This window comes from Rattus norvegicus, chromosome 13 (assembly GCF_021556685.1).
Source record: "Rattus norvegicus strain SHRSP/BbbUtx chromosome 13, alternate assembly SHRSP_T2T, whole genome shotgun sequence".
In the NCBI taxonomy this organism is placed as follows: domain Eukaryota; kingdom Metazoa; phylum Chordata; class Mammalia; order Rodentia; family Muridae; genus Rattus; species Rattus norvegicus.
In genome coordinates this window covers 33851822-33868758 of record NC_141546.1, presented here as the reverse complement: position 1 = coordinate 33868758, position 16937 = coordinate 33851822, and the positions used below count along the sequence as shown (strand labels likewise).

Below are 16937 nucleotides of genomic sequence, written 5' to 3'. Positions count from 1 at the left end.
TTGAATTCTAAGACAGTTAGGGCAAAACAAACAAACCAACAAACAAAGAACCAAAACCAATCAAACAAACAAAAACCTTGTGTTTCAAGGAAGCATGCTAGCTAAAAACAAATTTAGGGTAGATTCCTTTTTGATATTATTTCTATAAATAAACACAACACACTAAACACTATCATTTAACAATATGATTTAACATTTTTAATTACATTTATTTATTCATTTCTTTAAATTTACTCTGTGTGTATGTGTGTGTGTATGTGTGTGTATGTGTGTGTGTATGTTTGTGTATGTGTGTATGTGTGTGTATGTGTGTGTATGTGCGTGTATGTGCATGTATATGTGTGTGTATGTGTGTGTATGTGTGTATATGTGTGTGTATATGTGTGTGTATGTGTGTTTGTGTGTGTGTGTGTGTGTGTGTGTGTGTGTGTGTGTGTGTGTGTAGCATGTGCACGCATGCACAGAGTTCATGTGCGGGTCAGAGAACACCTTGCAGGAGCCGGTTCTCTCTCCAGCCTGTGGGACTTGGGGATCGAAGGAAGGTTGCCAGGCCTGGCAGCACAGGCCACTACCCACAGAGCCACCACATCAGCCCTAGACGTGTGATTTCTAAAGCTGTTCTTTTAAAAAAATAAAAATGAAATTCAGGACAGCGTTGTTTTATCTGTTTGAGACAGTCTTGTGTATCCAGGCTGGCCTAGAACTTGCTGTGCACCCGAGACCTTGAACTTCTAATACCTGCCTCACCTCCAAGTGCTATGTTACAGCCATGTGTACCAGGCATGCGTGTGCTCTGCTGGGGGATCAAACACAGGCCATGCATGTTGGTAAGCATGTTACCAAACGAGCCATCCTGGCCCTGAGGCTATTTTTACTTCTAGGAAAGCAAAGGAGATGGGAGCTACATGCAGTATCTGAAGCTGTGTGGAACGTTAGGTTCACGGTGTACTTTTTATGATTGGGATTTACATTTGGGGATTTACATTTGTTCCAAATGAAGACTATGGAGGCTGTGCACACAGAGGATAAAAATCCACTCTCAGCTGTCAGCAGCCATTAATTCAGGCGGTCACTCAAAAGGCAGCTGAGGTGTACCTGCATGTGGAGGCACATGTGTTCCAGAGCACAGCAGTTCAATGTCATTGAACCCATTCCTGTCTTCCTATTCACCCTTCCAGGACTTAACCACGCTGTCTGGGGAGTAGTTTGGGGAAAGTCTCAGAAAACAAGAGCCAGATCAACGCAGAATCAGAGTCATCTGTCTCGGGATATTGAGACACTTTCTTGGTGTCACCTGAAGGACGTAACTAGAAAAAGAAAGCTTGTGAGCTGACTCAACAGGTAAAGGGGCTTGCCGTGCAAGCCCGAGTGCCGAGGGCGATTCTTGGGACCCACATGGTAGAAAGGACAGAAACGACTCCCATGGTTGTCCTCTGACGTCCCCATGTGCTACATTCACAAGCACATACATACGCAAAATGTTTTATAGTAAATCTTTTTGGTCTATGTAACGTATTGGAGAACATGTTTTCTCTTTTTATCAAATAAACCGCTCAAAGGAGGCAGAGGGGGGAGACCTGAGGAGACATGGTGCAAGCTGAGACGGCAGCCTCTCCCCTCAGTCAGAAAACCTGTGAGAGAATTCAGGGCAGTCTTCTCTCTCCGTGTCACCCAGGATCGTGTCCCTCCGCACCAGCGTCACTGCAGCAGCAAGGGTCAGAGCTTGGGTCCCCGAGGCTCGGCTCAGCTTGAGAAACCGTCCTCAAGAGGCTAGCTAGACAGACGGTGCTGAAAAGCAGAGAGAACAAATTGATTTGCTGTGGCCACACTGAGAAACGGGACAAACAAAAGGTCCTGTCCCCTGTAAATCCAGCTTCTGAGTCCTGACATGTGGTTCAGGTTAAAACAGAGGGCAAGAGGCGTGCAGAGCCACACCTGCTCGAAGTGTGGTCCTGCCTGCTACCGACCCAGCATCACCTCAGCTCCTGTCTCCCTCATGGCCTCATTGTCAGCACTGTGTGAAGTCTCTTCTGGGAGACATGCTGGCCCTCTGACAGTCACCTGCTTCCAGATCTTTCCCTTCCCCCTGCCAGGGACGCCTGGGGAACTGTACCTTCTTGGGGTCCACTGGTAACCAAAGTGACAGGCACAATGTCTCTTTACGATCTCTTCATACCTCCCAGGATGGTTACACGTGGATGTCAGTGTCCTGTAATGTTCTGGAAGGGTCATTAAGAAGTAAAACGTTGAGGAGGTTGGCGGTGCGCTGAGTAACTGCAGTGGTTTGATTAACCTCGGCTCCACAGACTCCTGTGTTTGAATTCTTGGCCCAGGGAGTGGTGATATTAGGAGGTGTGGCCTGGGAGGAGGTGTGACCTGGGAGGAGGTGCGTCACTGTGGGCATGGGCTTTGAGACACTCTCCTGGCTGCCTGGAAAACACTCCTCTCCTGGCTGCCTTTGGATTAAGAAGTAGAACTCTCCTCCAGCACCATGTCTGACTAGATGCTGCCATGTTTCTGCCTTGGTGTTAATGGACTGAACCTCTGAACCTGTTAGCCAACCCCAATTAAATGTCCTTTCTAAGAGTTGTCTTGGTCATGGTGTCTCTTCACAGCACTGGAACCCTAACTAGGACAGTAATGAGACAGGAGGTATCCTCTGTGGTACTGACGGCCATCATCCCCGAGAAGAGAGGAAGCTCTCACAATGTGCCTTACTCTGATGCAGAAATCTGTTCTCACTTTGATCTGAGGCTTTGTTGTCCGGAGGCACAGTCAGGCAGGACTGTCACTCACCAGGCCTCCTTGCTGTCCCTGATCTGGGAGTGACTCAGCACTTCCCCGAGGTGATTCCAGGTGATTTCTGCGCAGCCAACTTGCCTTCTGTCCTCTTTGGCAAACGGGCTCTTTCTTGATTGCCTTGCATTTATTCCCTTGCCACTCGAGACAAAGAAAGTATTAACAGATCCCGGATCTTGGTGCCTCTGAGCCTCCTGCCTGGTGTGGCTCTTCTGAAAAGCCCATGTAAAATCAGTGTCTGGGGTCTTAGCGGACAGGGCAGACGCCTGTGCGTGCGTCCCCCTGTGAGAGCACCAGGGCATGGTCTGAAAGCAGAGCTTTGTCTGTCCCTGGAGAATGGGTGCCACAGAGGCAACAACGTGCCGTGCAGTTCTGCATAATCAGTCCAGTGGCAGAATAGCAAAAATAAGAAAGCAGCTTAAAACGTAATCCGGTTTGCTGTGCTGAGGGCTGTGAAGGAGTGACAATTGGATGAAGGTGTGATAACCCTGACTGCCAGTGTGTGCATGTAAACACTCGTGCGTGTGTGTGTGTGTGTGTGTGCGTGTGTGTGTGTGTGTGTGTGTGTGTGTGTGTGTGTGTGTAACTGCAGGTGTCAACCCACTGTCTAATTTAGTTTGTAACATGTTTGTTTTTGAGACAGGGTCTTTCACTGGCCTGTGAATTAGTCTAGCTTTTCTGGCCACCAAGCAGCACTCCTCCTACCCTTGCCTCTTTAGTGCTGGGAATGCAAGCATGTGCTGCTTCACTTGTATATATTTGTATATGTGTATATGTGTGTGTATTTGTATATGTGTATGTATATATGTATATGTACATGTGTGTATATACACATGTGTATGTGTACATACATACATACACGTGTATATGTATGTATATACATGTACACATGTGTGTATGTATATGTACATATATATACACGTATATATGTATATACGTTTATAGGATGCACTCAGGGCCTCGTGTGTACAAGGCAAGTATTCTACCAACTGACTCATCTCCCAAGCCTCTTTTACCCTGTTAATACCTCAAGACTGAGGTAGTAAGCAATCTGTGTGCCCCTGGGAGAATTCACCTAAGTCCCTCTGAAAGAATTTCATGTCTGACACTCTCTCTTTGAGGAAGTACACAGAAGAAACTGTGAAAGTCTCTGTGTGTGTGTGTGTGTGTGTGTGTGTGTGTGTGTGTGTGTGTGTGTGTGTGTATACAGACGCATGTGTGAGCACAGGTGCCCATGGAGGCCAGAGGCATTGGAACTCTCTGGAAGGGGAGTTACAGGTGACTGTAAGCTGCTGGGCTTGGTACTTGGAATTGAACTCAGGTCTTCTGCAAGAGCGGTACTCTCCATTCAACCACTGAGCCATCTTTCCAGCCCCTATTTACATGTTCTTACTAAATTCTTTAAAAAGGGTTTTACTGCTGTGAACAGACGCCATGACCAAGGCAACTCTTATAAGGGCAACATTTAATTGGGACTGGCTTACAGGTTCAGAGGTTCAGTCCATTATCATCAAGGTGGGAGCATGGCAGCACCCAGGCAGGTACGGTGCAGGGGGAGCTGAGAGTATGGCAGCACCCAGGCAGGTACGGTGCAGGGGGAGCTGAGAGTTCTACACCTTCATCTGAAGGCTGCTAGCAGAGTGCTCACTTCCAGGCAGCTAGGGTGAGAATCTTAAAGCCCACGTCCACAGTGACACACCTCCTCCAACAGGGCCACACCTAACAGTGCCACTCCCTGGGCTGACTGTCAGAGTCAAATCCAAACCACACATACACTTTTCTAGAATTATCTGCAGTGCTTTCTGAAGAGATGACAGGAAAACGATCGAGTGACATTTTATTTAACATGATGTAGTACCGTGGTCTCTGCACAAAGTGACCTTAGCTGCTTCCACACTCCTTCCTTATTTTTACTGCAACAAATCACCGTGGTGAAACAAGACCTTGATAGGGTCACATGGCTTGGAAGGGCAACCTGTAGATGAGTGCAGGCATCTCCGAGGACAGGGAAGAAGAAGGTCTCATTAGTTGATGTCGATGGCTGTTGTGCATCCCGCCCAATGGATGCATCCTACCTCATTTTTTACGTCAGGGGCTTCAGTAGCTGGGACGCCACCTCTGTCTCTTGTATCACATCCCAGACTCCCAGACAGCTTAAGCCTACAAACCAATTACAGCCAGGTCCACACCCCAAAGTGCGGCAGGGACTTTGCATGGAGAAACTGCGGTATCTGCACACGGCGCAGAGAATCTTGCCGAGCTGTTTGTGCGGTGGCTAGTGTATCTGGAGATTATGGCTGGCATCTGAATCTCCTAATGCAAGTTCTGGAAAGCCCAGTAAATTCAAGAAGGAGATGCCATGCAAGATGGAGAGCCAACTGACTCATCCATGCACAGACATGCAGAGCCATGCGTTTGTTAGTTCCCCTCGTGTGCCAGGTAGTGGAGATGCAGAAAAAGCATAGCCCAGTAGCAGAGGCTTGACCATCATGCATTAGGCTCTGAGTCCCATCTCCACCACGCAAAACAAAGCAAGTCACAGCATACTACCAGTGTTCTAGTAAACTGTGAGGTCATGGCTTTATGAAAGGATTCCTAGAACAAAGCTTTGTCTGCAAAGGCTGACTGATTGGAGCCTCAAAGATGGGGGGAGGTTGGAATGTTGCAGGTCCGGAGGCTAATTACAATTACCCTGGGTGATCTTTAGCCCTCTAGATAGTCATTCCTTGCTCATTTCTGTCAGACTAACATTCCATGGCTAGTGGGTTAAAACCTTTAGGGATATGTTAGCAAGACTATTCTCCACCAACCAAAGGGCTAAGAATATTGAGGCCTGTAGCTAAGGGTTCTCTCCTGGGCCGTAACCTACCTCTGGGATGTTCTGCCCACGTATTTGAAAAATTATCTTGGTTTAGTACTGTTCTGATTAGTAATGTTAGCATAAAAACATCCTGAAATGACGTACACATTAGGAGACAGAGTCTGGGGTGGCGTAAATCTGTGTCCCTGAGCCAGTTACTCATATTTGGCTCCAGAATAAACTATTTCTTATGCCCGTTCCGGTGAGAGCTGGTTGGTGTTCAGTTGTTAGGGTCAGCCACCATTCTTAACAGGCCATCTGAGGAGACACGTGTTAATGAAAAGCAGAGAAAGGAGATTTAGTCACCATGGCCACAACAGGAAGAGAAACAGGGAACCCCCTGCTCCCGCATCCCTCTTTGAGGATGACAGGAGGTTTAGATCTCAATAGCAGGCAAGAGTTCTGCAAAGCTATGCAGGCCTGGTCAAGGTGTGGTCCTGTCCGGACTGAGGCAGCGTTGTGTGGGACGCAGGCTCGCTTCACAAGTCTACACTGTGGGAAAGAGATCTCTCCCTGGGAGACAAGCTTCCATTCTGGTGGACACCGGTGTCCAGAGACTCCTAGGGCGATTCAATTTCCTTAGAGTTTGTTTTGTCGTCTGAGGGCAGAGGGGAGGGGCGCAAGAGCCTTCAGAAAATCTTTACTCCAGCCAGGATGGTTACACCGAGGAAGCAAAGGACAGGGTTGAGCCTGCTGATGGAGATGGTAGTGTGGTGGGGTGAGGGTGGGAGAGTTGGGGACTGGAGAGGTCTTAGGGATGTGATCAGGACAACAGCTCGCAAGGTGGAAAAGAGTCTGGGGCAGGGCTGCAGCAGCAAGCAGAGCATTCTGAGAGAGAGCAGAGAGGATTCTGAGCAGGGTGGAGACCTGGAGCGTCCAAGGGAAGCAGTGGAGGGGGTGGTGGGCTGTGCTACACACAGTGGAGCAAAGCACACAGTGAGAGAAAAGCTGGGAGATGGAACTAGGGACTGCATGGTCTCCTCTCCCTTACCAGAGAGTACACTTTGTCAGGAGGAAACTGGGGACCCATCGGGAGAGACAGAGTCAGATTTTGAAAAGACTCCTTTCCATTCTGACTCCATCAGAAAAGTGCTTACCAAACAAGCACCGTATCCACCTGAGTAGGATTCCAGAAGCCTTGTCTTTTTTGTTTGTTTGTCTGTTTTCATTTTCGTTTTACGCAAGATAGGGCAGCATTCCTTTGTAATCTTGTCTCTGGAAAGGTGGAGACTCTTGGCTTGCTAACCAGTCAGGCTAGTCTATATGGTCATCCAAATGACACCAGAGGTTGTCTTCTGGTCTCCACACACACACACACACGTACCCATATACACACGTGCACCTGCAAACACACGAACACACACACACACACACACATGTACCCATATATACATGTGCACCTGCAAACGCACAAACACACACATACACATACACATACACACACACACACACACGCATACACCACAAACATTAAAATATATTTATGAGGACGTACGCAAATCAAAGGCAAACCTGATTCCATTTTGTAGAGGGTGTGCCAGCATCCTGGCCCGAGGCAGCCACAGCCCTCCCAGGTTACAATGGACAGCTGTATCTACAAGTGCTTCACCAAGGCCTGGCAGAGTAAGCATTCCACACGCACTGCCCCTTAGCCTCCTGAGGGCTTGCTGACCCTCATTGCTGGGCAAATCAAAATTGTGAAATGTGGCTTCGGTTGCTCATGGAAGGTCTACAGAGTCACTGAGCGCCAGCCGAGGACCAGGCATGGCACCCTTCGGCCTTCACCGTGTGGTAATGAGGGTTCTTGTTCACTGTTAGGTGTTGAATACTGGGAGAGCAGTGGTTCAAGCGGACTCTGAAATGGATTATCGGGGATTAGCAATTTATTAAGATTATTAGCACCATGGATGGACAGACAGACAGACGGGCAACAGAATGGCAGGGGCTCCAAGGAGAGTTCAGGCACCTCACCAGCCTGATGGGGTCTCTAAAGGGAGGAGAGCCCACGGGGCAGAAGTGGGGTCTGCTCTGACATCTTCTGGGAATGGGGGTGGGAAGGTTAACAGCCCAGCTCTCTGACTCCCAGGCAGGAGGCAGGGAAGGGAGTGGAAAGCGAGAGGATCCGCATCCCGACCACCAACATCCTTCAGTCTGAGCCAATGTATAGCCCAGACATGAAGAGCTCCACGGCACGTTGTCAAAGTGCCTTCTAAACGTCTATGCTATGCCTTTAGATTAGCGCTGCTCTCAACCTTGGCCAGAGAAGTTCCTTTCTGCAGTGGGCGGCCGTTTGTGCAGAGACTCCAAACTGGTCCCAGTACCAACAGTGAGTGACTATTGAGTGCGCAGCCCTAAAGATGACACCTGTGCCAACATGCTCAAGGCTCAGGAAACATCTCAGAAGAGAGGCTGAAAGAAGGGAGGGAGGAGGAGGAGGAAGGGGAGGGGGAGGAGGAGGAAGAAGAAGAAGGAGGAGGGGGAGGAGGAGGAAGAAGAGGAGGAGGAGGAGGGGGAAGAAGAGAAAGAAGAGGAGGAGGGGAGGAGGAAGAAGAGAGGAGGGGGAAGAAGAGGAAGAAGAGGAGGAGGGGAGGAGGAGGAAGATGAGGAGGGAGAGGAGGAGGAAGAGGAGGAGGGGGAGGAGGGGGATGTGGTGGTGAAGAGCTGTGAAATGCCGTCTTCAGGACATGACACACTCAGTGCACTCGTGAACTCACCACAGCTGTGGTAACCTGCACAAGCCCGGTCAGCATCCCAGCAGGCACCGCTGGCTGCACAGAATGGGTTACAAAAAAAAAAAAAAAAGGGGGAGGAAGAGATTAAAAGGAAAGTTGTTTGGGGGTGTCTACAGGAAGCAGAAGGGGAAAGTTGGGGTTCAGATAATCCAAATACATTACTTACTTGCATAAAATTGTCAAAGAACACAGAATGCTCTATTACTAAATAAATAAAAAAGGGATCCAAGAAGAAGCAGTGCTGCTTGCCTGCCGCTGCTACTTGCTGGCAAATGCGTCTATCCTGCTGCTGCTGCCACTCCAACCTACAGAGCCCAGCCTCTTCAGCTCTCCACTGTGGATGGGAGACCCTCCAGGCCCTCAGCTCCAGATGAGGCCTGCAGCTTCCTGGAGTGGGTGTCTGCTGGCTTCTCAGCTTTACCAGAGTGTGGACGGCCATGACTGCCTGGCCCAGCCTGTCATGTAAACCAACTTAGTGAATCCCTTTAATAATGCATATTCATCTTTTGTCCTCGGTTCTGATACGCTGCCTAAGTGTGAAGTTTCTTAACTGTCAAGGTAAGTGAGAGACAAGCATGGGGTTTTATACAAGACATGAGTCAGCTGCACGGCCCCATCTTATTAGAGAACATCCGGGCCTCAGGAAGGAAAGAGGGGATGTCTCCTTCTTCTGACTAGTTCTCATATTCATGCCACAGGTGCCCCCGTGCCTCCAAAGCTCTGATACCTGGGTCCCAGAGGGCAGCTCGCAGATGCCCTGCTGGGCAGGGATTATCCTGCCATTGGTGAGGGGAGTTTACCCTAGAACATCACAGGCCCAAGCAATGAAGGTGCATTGCTGGTTGCAGTGTATCAGGCTGGGGAGCTTTTAGAACTTGTTTATGACCTTCCGTCTTCAGCCTTGAAAAAAAAAACGATCCTCAGCGTGTAAGCAGAGCATTCTGTAAGATGTTAGCTCATCCTTCACACTCTGGAAGTCAGCAGGATGGGGGCTGGGGAGGATGGCTCAGTGGGCAGGTGCTTGCTGTACTCCTGTGAGGGACCAGGCGGGATCCCCAGCACCTATGTGAAGTCAGGAATAGTGGTGTGCACCTGCAACCCCAGTACAGGAAGTGAGGTGGAGGTAGGCAGATAATGCGCTCCCTGGTCAGTGAGTCTAGCCAATCAGTGAACAGAGATTCAGGGAGCAACGCTGTCCCCAAAATAGAGGAAGGCACCTCATGTCAACTTCTGTCCCCTACACACACACACACACACACACACACACACACACACACACACACACACACCAACAGAGACACAATATAGAAGTCGTGCTGTGGCTTTAGAATAATTAGGTCCTGGCTTTTAAATTAAATCAAACGTTAGACACTAGCCATCCTGTCACCCCTTCTGAGCACTGGCAAGTGCCATCACAGTCACAAGCCAAAGGATTTGACTTAACTCCAAGGCCAGACACCCGCAGGTGGGCCAACCACCCACTCTAGGTGATGAATTGGTGACTCACGGGCTCTGCCCACAGCTTCCGGTCCTTGGCAGACTCTGCTGCCACCTGGTGGCCAACAAAGGGCAGACAGGCACTAACTACTGCCTGGACTGTAAGGAATGTGGGCTGAAAGGGCAGGGAGGACACAAGCTCCATGCATCAGTGGTGAGGCAGCCAACAGCTGGTCCTGAGCTGCGGCGGATCCAGAAAAGTCAAACTGCAAAAACTGACCTTGCAAGACTATTCTACCCAGAAACCACTCCTGGCCTCTCTCTGTAACCCTTTGCTCTATACCCAAACTTGAGGCAAGGTATGCCCAGAGAACAGAGGAAGTGTGGCTGTTCTGTTGTTTGAAGGAGCCTACTGTTCCTAACTGGAAAACAAACCAGTCAGAAAAGGCAGATATCAGGTTACGTGCTCTGGGTCCCCTGCAGCCAGGTATAACTCACCCAGAAAAGGAGCTAGAAAGACTAGAGGTTCTTGGAAAACCAGGGTCCTTCCTGGGCACTGAGAACATCTGGGCCACTGAGGAGCTGAGAGTTTGACTGGCAGACACTGGCGAGCAGGATGGTGGATGTGCCTACCTCTCTGGAAGTCCTGGCACCATGAGTCCTACTTGTGTGGGATATAACATTTTGTTCAGCACCTATAGGCTCTTGTGTGTGTGTGTGTGTGTGTGTGTGTGTGTGTGTGTGTGTGTGTGTGTGTATGGTGTGGTGTGTGTAGTGTTCATGTGTGTGTGTGTGTATGGTGTGGTGTGTGTAGTGTTCATGTGTGTGTGTGTGTGTGTGTGTGTGTGTGTGTGTGTGTGCCCGTCCATGCCCGTGGGGAGGGCAAAGGTCGCAGGTGTCTTTCTCGCTCACTCTACCTGATCTTTCTTTTGGAAAGCCTTACTTTCTGTAATTGTTTAGATGTGTGCCTGTGAATGTAGGTGCCCTTGGAGGTTAGAAGGGAGGCATTTGTGAGCCATCTACCACAGGGAATGGAAGCCAGGCTCAGGTCCTCTGGAAGAGTACACTCTTAACCACAGAGCCGTGTTCTCTGAAACTGTGTCTTTCTTTCACCCAGCATTCCCCGGTTTGCCAGACTGGCTGGCAAGTGGGCTGTAGGAATGTGTGTGTCTGCCTCCCCAGCAGTGGGATTATAGACACACACCGCCATGCCTGGCTTCATGCATGTGTGACAAGTCCCCTACCAAATGAACAATCATCTCCCCAGCCCTAGTGTGCTTGGGGCCAGTTGAGATTAATGTTGCTAACAAAGCATGGGTGTGCGGGAATCACATACGTGTGCTACACACTTTGTTAGGTCATTTCCCCTGAGCCCAAGGGCAATCCTGAGGTCAGCATGGACATCCCACTTAATGGAGTGAAAGACTGAGGCTTCTGCCCCACCAAGGTCAGAGTCTAGGTCAGTGCTGGTGGGTTCTGGCTTTTCGTGCTGCCGCCGCCTGACTGCAAAGTGGATGCTCCTTCCTTCTCCTCACGCTTGCCCAAAGCAAACACAGCAAGACAAATAACTCTGCCCATGCAGACGTGCACCATTCGCCTTCTGTAATCCGTATAATTTTTAATGTCACCACAAGCTCACTTCTAGGTCACTTCTAAGCAAGCAACTTTGCTTCAGGGCAAGTGAGGGAGACTGCACGGTGACAGTCCTAGAAGCCACTGTTGGGCTCTCTGCTCCGCATTCCAGGGACCATTCAAAAGGAAGCAGATGACAGTCTAGGACACTTACCTTCCCTATGGTGGGTAATCAGAATGTTTTGTCTTCTGGCTTACGGGGGGGTGGGGGGGTGAGATCCTCACAAGGCACAGAACTGCCTCTGGCATATAGGGAACTTTTGGGCAGAAATATCCAGAGATGCAGATACAGCCCCTGTGGAAGGGAGATGGATAATATCTGTGTCTCTCTGTCTCTCTCTTTCATAGACCTGGTCTCCCCAAGCCCAGGCTGACCTTGTTATATAAACGGTGACTCTGACCTTCCCGTCGTCCTGCCGGGATTACAGACATGCACCACCACGCCCAGTCACATGGTGTCGGGGATCGTGCCCCTGGCTTCATGCACACTTGGCAAGCAGCCTGCTGACCCAGCCACACCCCAGCCCCTCTAACACAATTCCCAATCGTGTTTTCTCAACTCCCTTTGAAATACATAAGCATTCAGGAGCACTGAGAATTCTTTTCTAGAGCCCAGTCTATTCAAGCTTATGGAGCTGATTATATAAATATATTCCTTCTATACAGGCCTACTGAATTATTTTTTGCTGTATAATGAGTGTGAGGAACCTGCCAAACCTTGTTTTAAAATCCAAACCCAATCTCCAAGCCATTCATTCATGCCAGAAAGAGTTGAAGTCAGAGAGTGTGGAGCAGAGAGGTGGCAGGGGCTGGCTACCTGGGACCTCTAAGCCTCCTCAGCTTTGGCTGAGGGTAGAGTGTGTGTGTGTGTGTGTGTGTGTGTGTGTGTGTGTGTGTGTGTGTGTGTGTGTGAAGGTCAGAGGACAACCTGAAGAAACCAGTTCTCTCTTTCTGCCATGTAGGTCGTGATCAAACTGAGGTCATCAGGCATGGCCACACACCTCTTTATCCACTGAGCTATCTCACTGGTCCATCTGGGTTTTTCTTAAAATAAATATTTTATGTGTATGTGCGTATGTGCCTAGGTATATAAGTGCCACACACATTCAGGAGTCCACAGAGGTAGGAAGATGGTGTTGAATTACCGGAAACTGGAGTTATGGAGAGTTGTGGGCCACCATGTGGGTGCTGGGAACTGAACCCAGGACCTCTGGAAGAGCAGCCGGTGCTCTTAACCGCTGAGCCACCTCTCCAGCCCGCCATCTGGTCTTCTTGAGTGAGTCCTGGGAATCCTCAGGCTTGTGTAACAGGAACGTCACCCACTGAATCACACTCCGCCTTTGCATCGTCTGGGGCCCAAAGTGGATGTTCTCCATCTTCAGCCTGGCTGCCTACAAAAGTCGTTATTGTCCGGGTGCTCACTCAGAGCAGCACAGGACAGGGCAGGCCACACCCTATAAAACACCATGTGAGCAGGATGACTCGCATCCGGATGCTTCTCCTGGGCCATTGTACATTGTATGAGCTCTCGAAGAAAGGCCATTACCTAAATTCTTAAGTTCATGTTCTCACCCAAAATGCATAATTGGGCACAGGAGGCTGATCTCAGGTCTGAATCACTGGATAATAAATGTTTCAGATGGAAAGATTTGACGGGCATAGCTTCTCCTCTGTACCTGCACTTCCCAGAGATGCCGGAGGCAGAGTGAAGGGAAGGGACACAGGTGTCACACTGTGGGGTCACCGTGAGATCCTGGGATGCTGAGTCCACAGTGCCCTAAGCCGCTTGTCCCGAGGGCCGAGATCAAATCACTGTTGAGTCAACGAGGAGAGCATTTTCTTATTGGATTAGCTTTCCTAATTGGATTCACCCAGACTTTCTGAGAATTAGCGTGGGGTCAAACAGCCATCATGAGCTGAGCCCCGTCCGCCCAAAACCTACCCATAATGAGAAAGGGATGACAGAAATCCAGCTGCCTGGGGTCAGGGAGATGCTCCCCCCATTACAGCACTTGCTGCACAAGCATGAGGACTCAAGTTCGAATCCCCGGGACCCATGTAAAGCTGGTGGCAGGAGAGCCTACCTACAATCTCAGCAATCATACAATGAAAGAGAATACAAAGACAGGAGCATTCCCCAGAAACTTACAGGCCAGCCAGCTTAGGCATCAGAAGCAGCAAACGACAGAGACCCTGTCAAAATACGGTGGATGATGAGGACTGACATCACTCACATATATGTACATTAAATAATAGATAAATAAAATGTTTTTTAAAAAAGCACAAAGTATCTTGAGTTCAAAGCACAGCGTCTACAGAAAGCCTCTAGGGAAAGGAGACAGGTGGGTCCGAGGGCTCCATGGCCACAGCCTAAGTGGCTAATTCCAGCCCGATGATGGAACCTATTTGCTGCTCTCAGCCTCCACATGCATGTACATGTGCATTCATACCCCCCTACACGCACACACACGACCTCACATGATCATGTATGCACACATGTATGCACACACAGTTGCTCAGACACACCTGCATTCGGACTGCTCTGCCTACTAAGAAAGCAATCCAGCAATAACTCAGAGCCTGCCACAAATGACTAATGTATTGTCAGAAGGAGGTACGCCCTGCCCTCCCCTCCTGTCCTCCACAGATTCCCGGGCTGGGCCACACCCTCGGGTGTCGCATACGGGCAGGATCACTGCTGTTGCATGTATCTGGGAAAGCAGTGTGGTGAAAAGATGCCCCAGGATCGCACAACCCACGTGGTTAGCATCGGAGCCTGTTCTCTCCTCTGACACAGGAAGACAGGTTCTTTGCACTGAGGGTGGCAAGGATGAGCTTTAAGTCCTGTGGTGAACACGGTTGGAAGCTGCCCACTGGTAACGGTGGACAAGAGTCCTATCGTGTTCCCTGAGTGCCCAATGCCACTATCTCCATGCATCTCTGAAAGTGAGGTATGACATCAGAGGCAATGTGCATGTTTGGACGTGTGTGTATGCAGTCACAGGACAGCGTGCAACAAGTGATCTTCTCCTTCCACATGTGGGTCCTGGGGATCAAACCCAGGAAATCAAACTTGGCAGCAAGCACCTTTACCTGTTGAGCCATCACCTCCCCCACCCCACGTGTGCATAGTCCATTGACCCAGACAACTCAGTGCTTGCAATGTAAACAAAAAGAAAACCTCTAATCAGATTTTATGCCAAGGCAAGTGGCTCGATGTCCCTGAGGGTCAGAGTGGCTCGATGTCCCTGGGGGCCAGAGTGGCTCGATGTCTCTGGGGGCCAGAGTGGCTCGATGTCCCTGGGGGTCAAAGGCTCAATGTCTCTGAGGGTCAGGATTCTTTGTTCCAAGATGAAGTTGCAGTATCTGAGACAGTTCTTTGTGAGAACCACGTCACATGTGATGAGAACTGGCTTCCTGTCAGGCCCTAGCTATTAAGGGACTTCGGAGAGTGTCCCATTTGACACTAATTTGTGCACATGTATATTGCATAAGCTATATGTCTTGTTACTGTGACAACTCTTGCACTGTGGGCCCTGTTGTCTTCTCCACAGGGAAAGCAAGCGTCCTTCATGCTCCAGCACAGGTCTACTGTGGGGTTTGATGTCTGACTGCAACAAAATGGGGCCTCTCAACTGTATTTACGACTGCAACCCCTGGCCGCGGAGATGGCTCAAGGGTGTGGGTGCTCACTGCCAGGCGTGAGGACCTGAGTTGGATCCCTCAGTCTCAGAGAGGAAGAAGACAACTGAGTCTCCACAAGTTGTCCTCTGATTTGCATATATTGACCATCACACACAACACACACAAATGCACACATACAGTACACACGCACATGCGTGCATGTGTGTGCACACAGTAAAAAATATAATCTTTAAAAATGTGTATATATAATATATATGCATATATATATACATATATATATAAAATTTTTAAAAAACCGCTCCCCCCACTTCAGCCTTCTAAGTACTTGGAACTTTAGACACATGCCAGCATGCCTACATTATGCCTAAAATGTCTTACACAGAATGGTGAGCAGGGAACTGACCTGAGGATATGGGAATTTAGGAGGCAGGGTTCCACTGGAGCCTGGCCCTCCTGAGGACTTGCCTTCAGTCTCCCTGCACCAGTATTAAACAGCATTTCTGGAATCTCGGCGTGTGGGAGGGAAGGGCAGAAAGATAAGGAGTTCAAGTTTATCCTTGGTTACAAAACAAGTCTAAGGCTAGCCTAAGCTATAGTATATATTATATATGTATAATATTATAAATGTAATTATCTATAAAATTATATATATATTTCACCTCCAAGATGGTTTCTAAAAAGTAAATATTACTTGTAAAAGTTAAAATGCATAAGTGCTAAGATATAAATGTGGGAAAAACAATTCAGAGGGAAATAATATACCAAAATGATCACATGTTCACGACATTCACCTCAGGGGGTTGTTGTTGTTATTGCTGTTTTTAAAATTTATTGTAAAATTGTGAGATGGCTCAGTGGTTAAGAGCACTGACTGCTCTTCTAGAGGACCTGAGTCCAATTCCCAGCAACCACATGGTGGCCTACAACCATCTGGGATCCGATGCCCTCTTCTGTTGTGTCTGAAAACAGGTACAGTGTACTCATATAAAAAAAATAAATAAATCTTAAAAAAATAAAATTTACTGTATATATAGCAGATGTGCTTTAATGATTTTGAATGCAGATATAGTCTGGTAAAATTAAGCCTTATCAACTGGACTCTTTCTGCCTTTGTTTCCTGCCCCTAGCTTCTGCCTGCATGTCCTTTTGTGCACATATATGTTGCATAAGATATATGTGTGTGTGTGTGTGTGTGTGTGTGTCTTGTTGCTGTGACAAAAGTTTCAAGGGCACAGTCCATCTTGGTGGGGAAGGCACAGCAGCAGGAGCGTGACGCACTGCTCACACAGCATCCACAGTCAAGAAGCAGAGGGACGGATGCCCAGTCCATGGGATGTTGCTGCCTACAGCTAGTGTGGGCATTCCCATCATAATTAACCAAATCTAGAAGCTCAGACATGCCCAGAGATTTGTCTCCTAGGTGATTCTAGACCCAGTCAGAGTGAAAATCGATACTGGCCATCGTATCACCCACAGTACTTGTATACAGCTTGTGGGAACGAGTTCTCACCCACTGCCATGCAGTCCCTGGGATTGAACTCAGGTCTTCGGGCTTGGCGGCAAGCTCCTTTACCCACCCAGCCTCATCTCACCGACCTGATGTGCTTTTCAAAGCTTGTATCCCATCTGTTTGAGACCTCTGCAATTGTATTCGTCATATGTCTCAGACTCCATGTTGCTGAATGACACAATGTCCCCATTGCTGCTTAACTAGGAATCTAGAACACAGAGACACTCGGATAAGACAGCCTCTCTGTCACCACAGTTTAGGTTGGTCACAGTTTCCTATTTTTAACTCTACAGTGAATTCTCTTCTTAGAGATTTCTTAGGA

At 48.8% G+C, this 16937-nt stretch overlaps 1 protein-coding gene and 1 long non-coding RNA gene across 5 annotated transcripts in view; both read right to left on the bottom strand.

The window, feature by feature from the left end:
- Positions 1 to 175: 175 nt before the first annotated feature.
- Positions 176 to 16937, bottom strand: part of C13h2orf76 (similar to chromosome 2 open reading frame 76) — an 84478-nt gene continuing 67716 nt past the window's right edge. For both annotated transcript variants that reach the window (XM_087580102.1, XM_087580100.1), the window contains one exon: positions 176 to 1788. In XM_087580102.1, the coding sequence (XP_087436228.1) occupies positions 1775 to 1788 (14 nt within the window). In that variant the 3' untranslated portion in view covers positions 176 to 1774. The remainder of the gene's footprint in view (positions 1789 to 16937) is intronic.
- On the bottom strand, positions 4875 to 15612 carry LOC148001580 (uncharacterized). Of its 3 annotated transcripts, none has more exons than XR_015635863.1 (6): positions 15509 to 15612; positions 13610 to 13653; positions 12606 to 13272; positions 11615 to 11755; positions 7172 to 7514; positions 4875 to 6874 (listed from the first exon to the last, which is right to left on the bottom strand). It is a non-coding gene; the product is annotated as an uncharacterized LOC148001580 (long non-coding RNA). The 3 variants fall into 3 exon arrangements; XR_015635862.1 differs by lacking the exon at positions 4875 to 6874 and adding an exon at positions 8374 to 8427 and having other exon boundaries at positions 7127 to 7514; XR_015635864.1 differs by lacking the exons at positions 4875 to 6874; positions 7172 to 7514 and adding exons at positions 7521 to 8068; positions 8374 to 8427.